Raw genomic sequence first — 13,690 nt, forward strand, 5'->3', positions numbered from 1 at the left:
GCCATTTTTATTTTGTCTTTCATATGGGTGTTAACTGAGCACTTCTTAAACCATTACAAACCTGTGACTCGAAGCTTATCTGTACCAATTACAACTTCATTTTCATCCACTGTAAAAAGTGGCTTTCCATCCTTTGAGTTGATCTGAAATTGCTGACTGTGGAATTCTACCATTTTAGGACCTGCAAAACACAGTAGAATACTGGAATAATTTCATAATCTTTCTTCAGTTTTATATATAAATTAATAATTTTAATTGGTGTGTTAACAATGGAGTGACTCATTTAAGTACACTGAAGGGCACGCAGATATTCTAAGGATAGTGAACTTGCAAGTTCTGGAATTGGCTAAGTCTATTTACATGCTATAATTTGTTGTTCAAAAACATGCCTTGGAGTCTTCCTTTGTAGTTGGGTTTCCAGGGAATCTAGAAAATCCCACACAAATTGATCCAGACTAACATTCATGTCCTTGGTGTTGAAACTGCTTTGATCAAATGAATTTTTTTCCTTTTTTTTTTAACAGAAACTAATTATGAAAGTCTTTGCAGCATCATCCCTTTTCACTAGGGAGGCTCAAATGCTTTAAAATTACAAACATCCCATGCAAGAGCAGGACCTCAGCTCTTCCTAACAGATGCCAGTTTGGCTCCACATATCTAACAAATGCTACTGATCACGTTCTTAAGGGTTTCAAGAAGCAAAGAGAATATTTGCAATTGATTCTGGTACTCTAAAAATGAAAACAATATGAGCAAGAGAGTTTGTGCACAGTTCCAGATCCTAAATTCACTAAAACATCCTGTTCTACAGTATTGGCTTGGTAAGCAGATAAAAATCAAACTCTTAATATTCCCTCTACTAACAACCTGATCAATTAAAATTCACACCATATCGAGCCTGAATATCTATTACATAGAGTTGTCATCATAAATCTATGCTCAGAATTAAAATTACAGAGAATGGTCAAAGCAGTTAAGACTCCTTTTCAGCAATTTTTAATAAATGTATTTCACAGACTATCCACAGGACCGAGAGGCACTGAACTGCTTCCTTCCCATTAAGAACCTGTTTTCCCATGTCTGCTCCCATAAATGTTAAGTATATTCCAGGCAGTAATTCTTAAAAGAAATAGGATTTTTGGTTTTGTTTTTTTGTTTTTTTTTTTTTTTTTTTTTTTTTTTTTAGTTCTTATGTTAAAGGGGCATTAAATACTCGTAGGTATTTCACAAATCTAGTTGGTAGCTGGTATGAGAGAAGCACACCATGAGGCTCCATACAAATTGCTTATTGCTTCACTCAGCAGATGCAAAACATTGACTTTAACTGCCCACCAAACACAAAGAAAGAGTTAGAGAAGCCATAATGTCCAAAACTAGGGCAACAATTTTAAGGCATATAAGCCAATACTGATTCTACCTGAAAATGGTCAGCATAGAGGGCCGAGCTCTGCATTATGATATGCTCTGCAGCACATGTGCACCCAAGCACAGCCTTATGGACCCCAGTTTGGCTCTTCTCTAAAGCTATTCTGAAGCCCACGACTTTATTTCTGAGAAGTATGTCGCAAAAAGTGAGATCAGAAAATATCTTCGTCAAGTGAAAAGACCTTAAACAGTATTTTAAAAAACGTCTTTACAGCAAAAGAAACAGTTCTGTGTAAGTGAGGCATGGATGGATCCCTGTCAATAGTTTCCTAGAGAATCTTGGTTAAGGTTTTATTTAAGGTCCCTTCCAAGCCGAGTCATTTTATGGTTTAGTGATTGATTGTTCATGTTTGTGCCCAGCAACAATAATGAAACTGGCCTTTTATGCAGTGTAGCTAGATCCTTGTGTTTGCAAACAAATCAAAGGTCTGAGTAAAATGGATATCATCAACTTTACCAGTGCTGCAGGGGCTGGTCCCTCATCCTTCCCATTCATCCAACCCCATGATTTTAAAAGCTAGCTTAATTAAAGAAAAACTCTGCAGGCACTGTGAGAGCACTCACTGAACATTTTATATATTCCAAAGGTACTGTAACTTGTCTTTCTTTGGAACTCCAACTCATGGCCTTGCCCATGCTGGATTTGCATTCAGACTGTTTGATTCTGGACCTTGCACACCTGAATAAATCTTTAACAAGAATGTTTAGGTCCACAGTTTTCTTAACACAAGTGCCTTACTAATGTGAGACAAGGACTGTCCTAAAGATAATCTTCAATATCAGAGAATGGTATGAATAATAACTGATGTATTTTGAATCTTAAGAGGAAATGCTAGGGTAAACAAAATTCAAGTATATATTTTATTCATGCTAGAGATGAGACATCTCAGGGTTTCAAAAAGAAATAACAGGCTTTCACATGAATGGGAATAAGTTTATGTAATGAAAAGTAGCAATTAATTTTTCTTAATGGTATTTCACAATACACATAAACTAGCTATATCGCAATAACACTAATTGTATCATAATCCCAGTGAGATTAATTTTCAACTCACAAACAGCAGCCAAACTCAGTATCTGAAAGTATAATCTCCTAATGCCTAAATGTGTGTTGTTTACTACCCTAGTGTATCAACTACATATAAGTCAACTAATACTACATAATCGTATTTGCTGATAAAATCGTACGATTAAAAATGGAACCTGACTGAATGCAGGTTATAGAAAGTATTTGTTTTCTGCTTGCTGTCAAGTGTGTCACACGAATTTCCAGTCAATGGGTTATTCTTGCCAATGAGGCTGATTATTGCCTGTTGTTTCTGTGTGTTTCCTCCCTTAATGTGCAGCCCTGAAGCAGATCCTGTAAGTGACCTTCACATCACATACCTCTTGACACTGAGGAAGCTGCTTTAAATGGTGAACTTTTTTTTACCAAAAGGAAACTGACATGCTGCTGAACATTTCATTTTCATTTATCCTCACTCTTTACTTCCCCAGAGATTTTCCAGGGAAGGAAGCTCTTTTGTTTAGTGACTCCATTTCAGTTGAAAAGTATTTTAATAAACTGTCTTCTACTGCTACACAACCTTTGAATTCCAGGCCAATACAAATATAGATGTACCAGACAGCAAAGGATCTTCTGTCAAAAACAGGGCCAGCCATAAAATAAATATCTACTTAATGCCAATGAAATCTGAGGAGTCTGAAATTTGAAGAGTCTGCCTACATGTTAGCAGCAGGCAGACTCTTCAAATAGTTAGCTCTGCCAAACACTAAGCATTTTTAGTGTGTCTTTAGATCTTTCAGAAGGAAAGGTTTTCCAACATTGGATTTACTTCTATCATTAAGTAATTTAATATCTTTTATTTTCTTACTCTCTTTTCTTATCTGCCATTTCTAATTAACCTGTGGCTGTCAGCTACTCTGTGTGCTTTGCTCTTCTACCACCTAGAATCATTGAAGTATTGGGTATAAACCAAAATCCTGACTGCTCTTTGGTATTCCTATGTAATTTCCTTTTTTAGTTAATTTTTATTAAACTAAAGCACCTTACTTAAAATAAGATCTCATTAAAAGTATATTAAAAAAGTAATACTCCTACAGATTCAGTTCTCATTCCATGTAGAGGATTTTGTAGATAGTTAGCTAGCTAACAAAGATCATGCTGGAAGCAAGAAGGAGACGAGGATAAAAGCGGCAAGGTCACTGTGCCCTTGCCGAAACTTGAGGTTGTGGGAGAAGCTCGTTAGCTAGCAAGAATGAAGGAACGATAGTAGAAACCATAACAAGGTGAACACAAGAATGTAAACGTAGACGCAGTTGACTGATAAATGACTAACCAATGATGAACTCAATTTTTGCAATATGCATTAGCCTTATTAACACTGCTATAAATGTGTGTGCCTATCCAATAAACTTTTGAGACTTGTTGTTCATCATCTGGTGTGCAAGTCTTCCTTCTCCATCAATTCCATGAATGATAGAATACAATACCAATAAATGTAAAGTCCTTACTTTCAGAAACATAAAACTAGTTATATTTTCATATGGAACACTATGGTATTTCATTAAACAAAGGTATTATTACGGAGAATATGCAGCACATTGCACATACACATTTTATGTCTGCAACGTATATACATCTCTCATAAGTTTGAACAACAACTCTAATACATTAATAGAACACTTGCTGCTCCTGTTTGCCCTTTTTCTATCAGTTCTCCTTTTATGCAACGGATGAAACAATCATGCCCTCTCAGATCAAAGTAAGAGTGCCTTACTATCACCACTGTTTATACTTTGTTGTGATCTGTGATTGAACTCAAGTCTAGAGATCTTAAAAAATTGGTCACCTTTTCTCACAGGCTTAATGAATCCAAATTTTGTTACATGACAAAGAACTTCAACAGGGAAAGCTGAAACACACAGTCCTCAGACAGATAAGGTGGAAAGCAAAATACTAAAGGAGATGAGGCATGATATTATGAAACCCTGTATGCAGACAGGATAGCTGATCTGTCTCTCATTCCTAAGTGAGTACTTTAACTACTTTATCATCTATATAATGGATATTCTTCTTCCCCTTTTCCTCTTTTTTTAAAAAAAAAGAAAGTCATGAGTGTACTTTCATAAGGTCAACTCCTGCACTGTGTTTCAGCAGTATTCAAAGCCAACCTACTGGATCTGGGCAGAGGACAGTGTGAGAAGATCAGCTGAACAGATGGGGCATGATTCACTTGACAACATCGCTGTCTAGTACTGTTATACATTCTTTTCTGTTCTCTGCCCGGCCTTCAGCTTATTTCAGATGTCCTAGAGTGTCTAGGACTTCTATATCAGACCAGAAAGTCTGACCTGGGGTCTGTAAGCAACGTGAGCCTTTCCAGCGTGTCAGCTGAAGACTGGGCAAGATGGAATCACAGAAGAATGCAAGCCAGAAGTAATTTCTCTGGGTCCTACCTCCTAACCACAGCAGGGTCACCTCGAGTTAGATAAAGGTGCTCAGGGTCTTGTCCAGGGGAAATTTTAATACCTCTGAAGAAAGGGATTTATCAGCCTCTCTGAGCAATCTGTTCCAATGGTTAACCATGGAACAGTTGTGATTCTCCCCCACCCCTTCTAGCCAGTTGCATTTTGCCTCTCTGCAACCCATGACCATTGCCTTTTGCCCTCTTGCTGTGCACCTCAGATCTGGATTCATGCTAGTGACTGGACAGCAGGAAATGGCCTCAACCAAGCGAGGTTCAGTTTTGACATTAGGAAAAAGTTTCTCTACTAAAACAGTGGTTAAACCTTGGAACAGGCTACCCAGGGAAGTGAGTTCAGAAGTGTTCAAAAAATGAGTAGATGTGGCACTTTGTGACATGCTTTAGTCGGCATGGTGGTATTTGGTCAAAGGTTGGACTTGACCTTGGAGGTCTTTTTCAACCTTAATGATTCTATAATTTATTTTGTCTCTAGCCCTCCTAGTATCGGCGCCAGTTAGAAGCTCTCCTTAAGCTTTCTCTTCTTGCAGGTTAAACAAACACAACCTCTTCAGACTCGTATACTTCATGTGCTTCCACTCCCTGGCCATGTGAACAGCTCCCTGGCTGGCCCGCAGCTCCATCCCACTGGAGAGCGTCTACAGTATTCCAGCTGCAGCCTCCCAGATGAGGGATGGTGCAGCCCATTGTGCTTCTAGTGCTCATTGCCACAAGGCTACACTGCAGGTACATGTTCAAGCTATCCATCAGGACGGGAGGTGTCTTCTGCAGACCCGCTGCACAAAGATAGGGGTGTGGCTCCTTTTTTGAGCCGTAGCTGCCATCAGGATTTGAAACTGCTGCTGCATTTGAAGTGACTAGGATTTTAGATGTATTAATTATCCAAATTCTATCTCATAGTCTCAGTAAATTTCAGCTGCTTTAAGCTAGCCTTTACAAATTCATCTAGCATTAACCAATGCCAAAAATTCAATTATTTTTGGTGCAGAAACTATCCTCATCTTTAGCAGTAACTATTAGCTACCCTCCAATTGCCACCCAATTATTTATGGTAATGATTACTATGCCACTGAACCCAAAATATATTTGGGACTGGAAATTTAATGAAATTGTTAAAATTGAGAAGGTTATAAAACCTTTAATAATTCCCCTTTTTTCACTTATTCTGAATTATTTCCTCCCATTGGAATAAAGAGACAATGAAGCTACTCAGATGAGTAATTGTTCTCTGATGAGAGACAAGTGTCCCCCAAATGGTTATTTTCCAAATAAAAAATGGCTTCCCAAATATTAGTGGATTTTTTTTCAGAGCCAAACTCTGTAGAATTATGTCCTCTTCTAGACTAAGTGAGAAGAAAAGTGACAGCATAGGATTCAAGTCCCCTGAACCAGGTTAAATTTCCCCTGAATGTGATGCTGTCATGTTTAACAAGTTGGCAATGCACTTTATCATAGAATCACAGAATGGTCTGGGTTGAAAGGGACTTTAAAGAATTTGTAGTTTCAACCCCCTGAAATGGGAAGGAGCACCTTCCACTAGATTAGGTTTCTCAAAGCTCCATCCAAGCCTGGCCTTGAACACTTCCAGGGATGGGGCAGCTACAGTTTCTCTGGGCATGCTGTTCCAGTGCCCCTCCACCCTCACATTAACTATCTAATTTACTCCTAGAGGATGTTTTAACTCTGGCTTAAGTCAGTCTGCCTGACTGTGAACATCATCATGAATTTCTTCATAAAGATTATCATATTTGGGGACAGGGTGTGCTTATGTTGCCATGGTAAGCACCTTATTCTACATGGTGCTAAGACCATCAATGCTTTTTTTTCAGAAGACAATACTTTTCCTTTGAGTCTAAATATTAAACTGCATTTTCATTTGCTTAGCTAGCTCTCATTTAAATGTATCTTGAATATTTCTTACTGTTTTCTGCTATTTGTTTTAATTCTTTTCAACATGATATACATTCAAATACTCAATCGTCTCACAAAAGACTAAAACCATTTGCATTTAATGCATATCAAAAAGCATGTGCATTTAATGCATATTCTCTTAAAAATGAGAATTGGTTAAAAAGTCTGTAAATGTTTCAGGAGCCACCTGTCACTCTCAATCTTATCTATCTAACCAAATTTTACTTTTAAATAAACTAGCATGATCTTTATATGATCAGATTCACTGATAGCTAAAATTTTTATACTTTAGGAAGTAAACATTCCTACTTTAATCCCCTTCGAATAAATACTGTAAATTCTTGATCATAGGAATATTTAATCACCTCAAAAATACTTCAATGAATTTTCAGATTTATCCTTCTATTAATTGCTCTTATGTTGTATCTTCCTTTCTTATAGCCCAGCTGGACAGCAATTAAAGTTGTGCAAATAATCATCTTGCAGACAAAGATCTTCAAGGAATACATTCTGCCTTTTATCTTAAAGATAAGAAAGAATTTGTTTGGACAAAAATGGGATTTTTAATGAAAGACTTCTGGGAAAAATAAAGAAGGAAAAGCTAAATGATTTTACAAAGTCATTAAGTTTATGAAACTGGCTTCAGGGTTTTCCCTGTGAAAACAAGATCAAACTCTTAAGAGTCATCATGTTTCTTTAGCACAGTTTTCTTCCTCCTATGCCTCTTACGAAAAAATATCACCACTTAAAAAGAAATATTAATATGCTGATAAGAAACCCCTACATGATTTGACTTTGGAAAGCAGTAGTTTTCTAAATGGCAATTATCAGTGCTAAAGCAATGTATGAGGTACCGACACTGATCTGTTTCCTCAGAATGTTGTTCCAGTCTGAAAAAAGAGATAGCACAAATACTTTCATTGTAACAGCTGTTCAGATAAATGCTATAGACATGAAAATAGTTTCTAAGCAGAATTTTGACTGTAATCCTGTTTTCACACTGCATAAGCCATTTTGGCTTCCACCATATTCCCATGCTTTCTGAGTGAAGCTGATTTCATGCTTAACAATGCAGAACAGCTTCATAATCCAACTATCTAAATAAATTCCTACAAGCTTTAGACACTTTAAACTGAACCCCTGACCTAAGCTACTGATGTTACTATTCCTTGGTGTAAAAAACTGAACTAGGACGAGGATTAGCAATCCATTCTACTGGAATCTGTTCTCACAAGCCTTTCATGACTTTGGAAACCTCCTTTTTTCTTTTTTTAAAAAAGTTTTAATTTTTTTCTTAAATTTTCTCCTGAAAAAGACATATTACAAGGAGAATTTAGGGTCTTCTGTAGGTTGAAACCTCCATACATAATCCTTGAAAGACAGGTATCTTAAAAATCTGGTCCTATTTTTCAGCAGAGACGTTTGTAAACATGCAGCTCTTCACTGACTTATTATCCATGACTGGAACACAACTGCAAAAGCTGACTGTATTATTTTCATCTGCTGATAAGCTGTACATAGAAGCCTATGTTTACTTAGGTAAAACATCATTTACTGTTTGATACCAATGTTGCTCTTAATGATTTGATAATTGACTATATAGTCTATATGTTTCTTTTATACATAAAATGTTTGACAAGTTTTTTGCACGAAGTTGGTTTATTATTGCTCAGGATATAAATCACAAGTGCTGCATTACTCTTTTATTCTAGGATTGAGTAAGGCTTTGAAGTGGTTAAGAACAGAAATCCTGGAGATCATAATTAGCAGCTTTCTTGGATTACCAAAAAACGTTCTAGATATTTAAATTTTGAAAGTTGATAAGCAAGGTGTAACAATGACACCTGGATCTTATTCATGATTTTAAGGAGAGGAGCTATTCTAGTGAGAATATTTACCATCTGTTCTGTACATATTGCTGCCTTGCCTATAAGCAACTCTCTCCACAACTTTCTTAATTCCCTATGACTATCTAGGCTGTACATTTCCAGAACTATGCTTTGCTTAGATTCCTTCCTTGCTGTCTGTTGGCCAACATCTTTCTAAGTCCCATTTCTCCTAGAAATATTAACAAAGCAATATCTTCTCTTAAATAAAGCTCTTATTTCCTTTTATGCCTTGTTTTTTTTTCTTGTTTATTTGTAAAAAGTAATTAAAACAAAATGGGTATTTTTGTCATCCATGGGGCCACCAAAGTCAAAAAAGAGTAAACAAGGTAACTGTTTTTTGTTTTTTTTTTTAATGATGATCCCTATTTTTTTGAAAATATTATTTTTCTGGCAAGCAGTTTTTGAAGTATTTGCATTTAGTGAGCCTTCTGAAAGCAGTGTAATTATGGGTCACAGTACAAAATTCAACATCTACAGCATTTTGATTTAAAAAATGGTGTCCAGACAACTCCTCCAAGAGTTATTTCATGCAGATGAACTGAGGGACATGCAGAAGCTTTAAAGCCAGAATGATCATGTTGGAATTTGCTCACATTTTATGTCTTTTTTGTATACCTGTGATTCATGAGGGAATGCATAATATGTGCCCATTATCTTCATAGGGGGAATTTCACAGAAACTCAAGTAATGATTTGTTTCTCATCTCTCGTGTGAATTACTTCTGTTGAAGACTGGGTATTTAACCAATTCTTAGTAACTTACTAAATTCTTTTAACAGATCATTTGAATCACAATTTTCATGAGGTAAAAGGTATTTTTGTTATAATCTTATGAGAGATGCTATATTATATTGCCATCTCTGGAACAATTCCAAGCTTATCCACAGGACTCCTTCATGATTGCAACTGGTCCTATTTATAAGACAACTAGAGTTTTAAGACATAATTCCAGTATACTGGCAATTGTGGAAGATATTAACTCTTTAGCAAAGGTTTGTGCATAGTGAATATGCCACAGACCTATTTATCACACTCCTTTTGATAAATACTTAGAAGTATTTTCTTAAGACAAGTCATTCAGATCTTTATGTTTGAATTAAGAAAACGGAATCTGAAAACATTTAAAGGCTGAAGTGCAATTAATTGTATAATTATACATTTTTAAGGGGAATAACAGGCTCCTTTATATGTTTTAAGTTTTTTTCCTTTTGTTTGAAAACAGTGAAGCTTGCAAAACATCATATGAATTGAAATGGTAATTCTTCAAACAGGAGTTGTCACAGAAGTTACACAGTCTCAACAGCATTGAAAAGTTGCTCATCAATGCTCTGCTGGATCCCAATTTAGTAAACTACTTAAACATATCAGGTTAGGCTACAGTTAAACGAGCAGGAATTTATGCTTTGCTGCCTGAGGACCTTGTAAGAAATGCATTAATAACTTGCAACATTTTTCTCCAATGTCAAAAAAAGGCTCAAAAATAGTAACAAAGCTAAGAAAAATTTTGTCATAGCTCACACATATTATTGCCATAATTGCCTTAAAAATATGACTTAAAGAGTAAGGTCAGCTTATTTTTGTTGCCAAGATCTCTCACTTATATCTGTCTAGATCTATTGATTTCACTGAATAAACTGATGTATTTCACTGCTACCATAGATAGTAAAAGATATAAATGTCTGAGTTTTGAACTTGAATTTTCTAGAGATGTCTGCTTAAATGTATTAGTTTCTGGAATACTAGGAAATACAGAGAGACTCCAGCCACATTTACGTGTTGAATTTTCTCAGAAACTGATTTGCAATGATCAATAGATATTTACACAAGGAAAAAGGGTAACTTTTGCACAGACCTTTCTTGCATAACTCTGCAATAAAGAAGTGCTTCAAATAGTTAAAGAATTATTGCTTAACTGAGAAATTGAAAACATACTGCTGCTTTTTACTAAGTGGCAGGTGGATCATTCAAAAATGACCATAATAGTAATAAATAATAATGTGTTTAGTGCTTTATACAAATCTCTATAAAAATATTTTTTACAATGTTTCCAAAGCAGTGGACAAGGAATAATCACTCAGACTTACCCACGTTTAATCTGCCTGTGACTTCCCCATTTGAATTGCGAGCATTCACAGTCACATTGTGAGTAGACTGGAGAAGCAGCGATGAGTCCTGAAGTATGGAGGAAAAAAAAAGTACGCTGGACAGTACAATTAGAATTGTGAACCATTTTCAAAATTTAGTCTAGTGCTGCTATCAACTCAGTCACTGAAAGGTCTTTGCAGCTACAAACAAAATCCACAGATCTCATCAAATAATGTGGGCAGACATTTCTGATTACTACAACTACATCAGATTTAAAGTAAGAAAAATAATTAAAGGGAATATGTCAGGTGAACAAAACCTGTGTTACTGGACCAATGAACACAGCTGCTAACATTTTATCTTTTGGAAAAGGTGCTTTAGTACTAGACTTAGTACCTGTCAGTACATAACTGAGATTCCTAGAAGACAGACATTTAATTAAGTGTGAGCACTCCACTTTGAGAATTCATACCATTTTACTAACTTGGTGAGAAACATGCCTGTGTATTCTGCTTCCTCAATGGTCCATGCAGTCTGTAGGCTGTAGCCTAATTTTGGCACCTGGCATTGACTCTCCAGGCAAGGAGGCTGTAACAGTGAGAGTGATGGGGAGAGTGGCAGGCTGACTAGATCAATTCTGACTTTAACAGATGACAGTACAGGTGATTTTCAGGGTAATCACAGTGGCCACTGTCTTTACTTGACATTAAGTATCAGAAAGTTATCTGGATACACAAGTCTTGTCTCTCATTTGGATCAGCAAACTGCAAATACACTGGTAGACTTCAAAAAAAGGGGAGGAAGTTTTTTGCAGTACAGGTACTTTCATACTAAAGCACACTTTGTGTTTGAAGACCAGGAACTCAGTAGGTGATGACAAGTGCCTACGCAGATCTCAGTTGCCAAAGATTCAGTATCAGTTGCCAAACTATGTGATATGAACAGAGTAACCTCAGTGGAGATACCCATTCCTAAATAAATGAGTTTCTAACTACTGGAATATTATTAAAAGATCAGCCTCCTTCACAGCTATGGCTTCTAGTTATTTTTCTGGACTCACCAGAGACCACGTAGTACCCTGAAGGGCTAACCCCTGAAAACAGCCCCAAGGCACATTTTCATCTCAATTTAATGCTTAGAGTATGAGACAGCCTGAGAGTTTTAAAGACTTTTTACGTGATGAATTTTACTACAAACACTTACTTAGTAACAAAATCATAAACCTGATTGAAAAGTAGTGAAATAGAAGTAACACACAATTTGGACTCAAACTTACATTTTTTAAAGAAAACAAACAATATCTTACCAGTAGGTACAAAGGCTCTTTCAAAATAAGTTATTAAGTGAGCAAAAAAATTAATCCCATTTTGTAAATTAGATTGGGAAAACATAAAAGCTCACAGAATTAATACAAATAATGAAAAGTCTTAGGAAAAAAGTAAGCCATGTGTTAGAATGAACGTTAATGGTAGCAAGTTAGTATGAAGTAGAAAAGGAAGGCCAGCAAAGATTGGGGATTGGGTAAATATAGCACATTTAAGTAAATCTGCTAAATGACCCACAAAGCTGGGCATCATTATTACATTTATTTGATTGCCACTGGTTGATTTAAAAATTAATTTAGTAATTTGTCGTATCAAATGAAAGTGTGAATAAAGTGTATTCTAGACCTGCTGCTGCCACACATGTGGTTTTGACAAATTAAAATCTAGTAACATATTTAAAAATGCTCAACTTTTATCTTTGCATGAAGATGTTTTAGCAAAGGTGCAATGGTCTTGGCCACAGCTCTGTGTTGGACTCATAATGAAGGCATAAGCTTTTAATAGGCTCCAGAGACAATGCACAGCAAGTAGATTTTCTGCTACATATTTTCTTAGCACTTTGGAGAGCTCATTAGGTGAGAGAATCTGTTAGGAGACTGCAAGTAGAAAACTATTAAGGCAAGGGAGAAAGCTGCTTTGAAAACTGAGAGGCACCCAGTTCTCCAAGACAAACTTAAGAAAAGAAAGCTTAACAAATAAGTAATGTTATGAGAATAAACACATAAATGCCAACTCAGGAGACCAAGCTGCAGGCAATTAAGCCTTTAGAGAGTTCAAATATTTAAAAAAACAAAGATACAAACAAAAAACCTCTGATGAATTGTCAGTAGGCAGAGAGAAGCAGTAGCCTGAAGGCTCTAATTAATGCACGCTACTAATGACCATGACGGATCATTGGACAGCTAAGCTTATATTAGATGCTGCCACACCTCTTTTTCCTATATTGTACTAAACGTATTAAGAGCTGAAAGGAATATTAAGAGAGCACAAATGGTAGCTTAACACTGCACAACGATCCTTGGGACTAGAGGGAGTTCTTAAACATTGGCTGTGGTGGTAACTTAAAAAGTTACATGTCTTACTGGATAAACAACCTCAAGGGAAATTCACCAAAGCACATAAATAGTTTTCTCACTGCCTGTGAGGCAGAAAAGAATACAGCATAAGAAGCTAAATGGAAATACAGATATAGTAATGGAATTTCACTGTCTTAATTAAGAGCTGTTCCTCTGAAACTGGAAATACTTGTTGCAGAAAAAGAAAAGCTCAATATAAATAAAGTATGTTAGCATTGCTTAAATTTTAGTAATCAAGCATGTTAATAACCTCATCCTGATAAATTTATTTACATTTTCTCTTGCTATAGCAATATATATACACACTAACTTTTTTCCTAGGTTCAGAAAACTCTCATGGCTGGCTATTTCTTCTCAATTACATGTCTGAGGATATGAAAGAGCCATATTTGGCTTTTATTGTCACTGAATAGTAAGTTATTCAATGAAATGTCCCATTGGTTGATGGTAATATTTACAAAACATAAAACTTTATTTTGTGAGATGTTGGACAAT

The 13,690-nt window shown here is 36.0% G+C and overlaps 1 protein-coding gene across 11 annotated transcripts in view; it reads right to left on the bottom strand.

The window, feature by feature from the left end:
• SGCG (sarcoglycan gamma) overlaps nt 1-13,690 on the bottom strand; it is a 122,066-nt gene that overhangs the window by 43,051 nt on the left and 65,325 nt on the right. For all 11 annotated transcript variants that reach the window (XM_041416128.1, XM_041416127.1, XM_041416124.1 and 8 more), the window contains 2 exons: nt 10,794-10,881; nt 62-181 (listed from right to left, as the gene is read on the bottom strand). In XM_041416128.1, the coding sequence (XP_041272062.1) occupies nt 62-181; nt 10,794-10,881 (208 nt within the window). The remainder of the gene's footprint in view (nt 1-61; nt 182-10,793; nt 10,882-13,690) is intronic.

Source organism: Onychostruthus taczanowskii, unplaced genomic scaffold (genome assembly GCF_017590055.1).
Source record: "Onychostruthus taczanowskii isolate IOZ18803 unplaced genomic scaffold, ASM1759005v1 scaffold50, whole genome shotgun sequence".
Classification (NCBI taxonomy): domain Eukaryota; kingdom Metazoa; phylum Chordata; class Aves; order Passeriformes; family Passeridae; genus Onychostruthus; species Onychostruthus taczanowskii.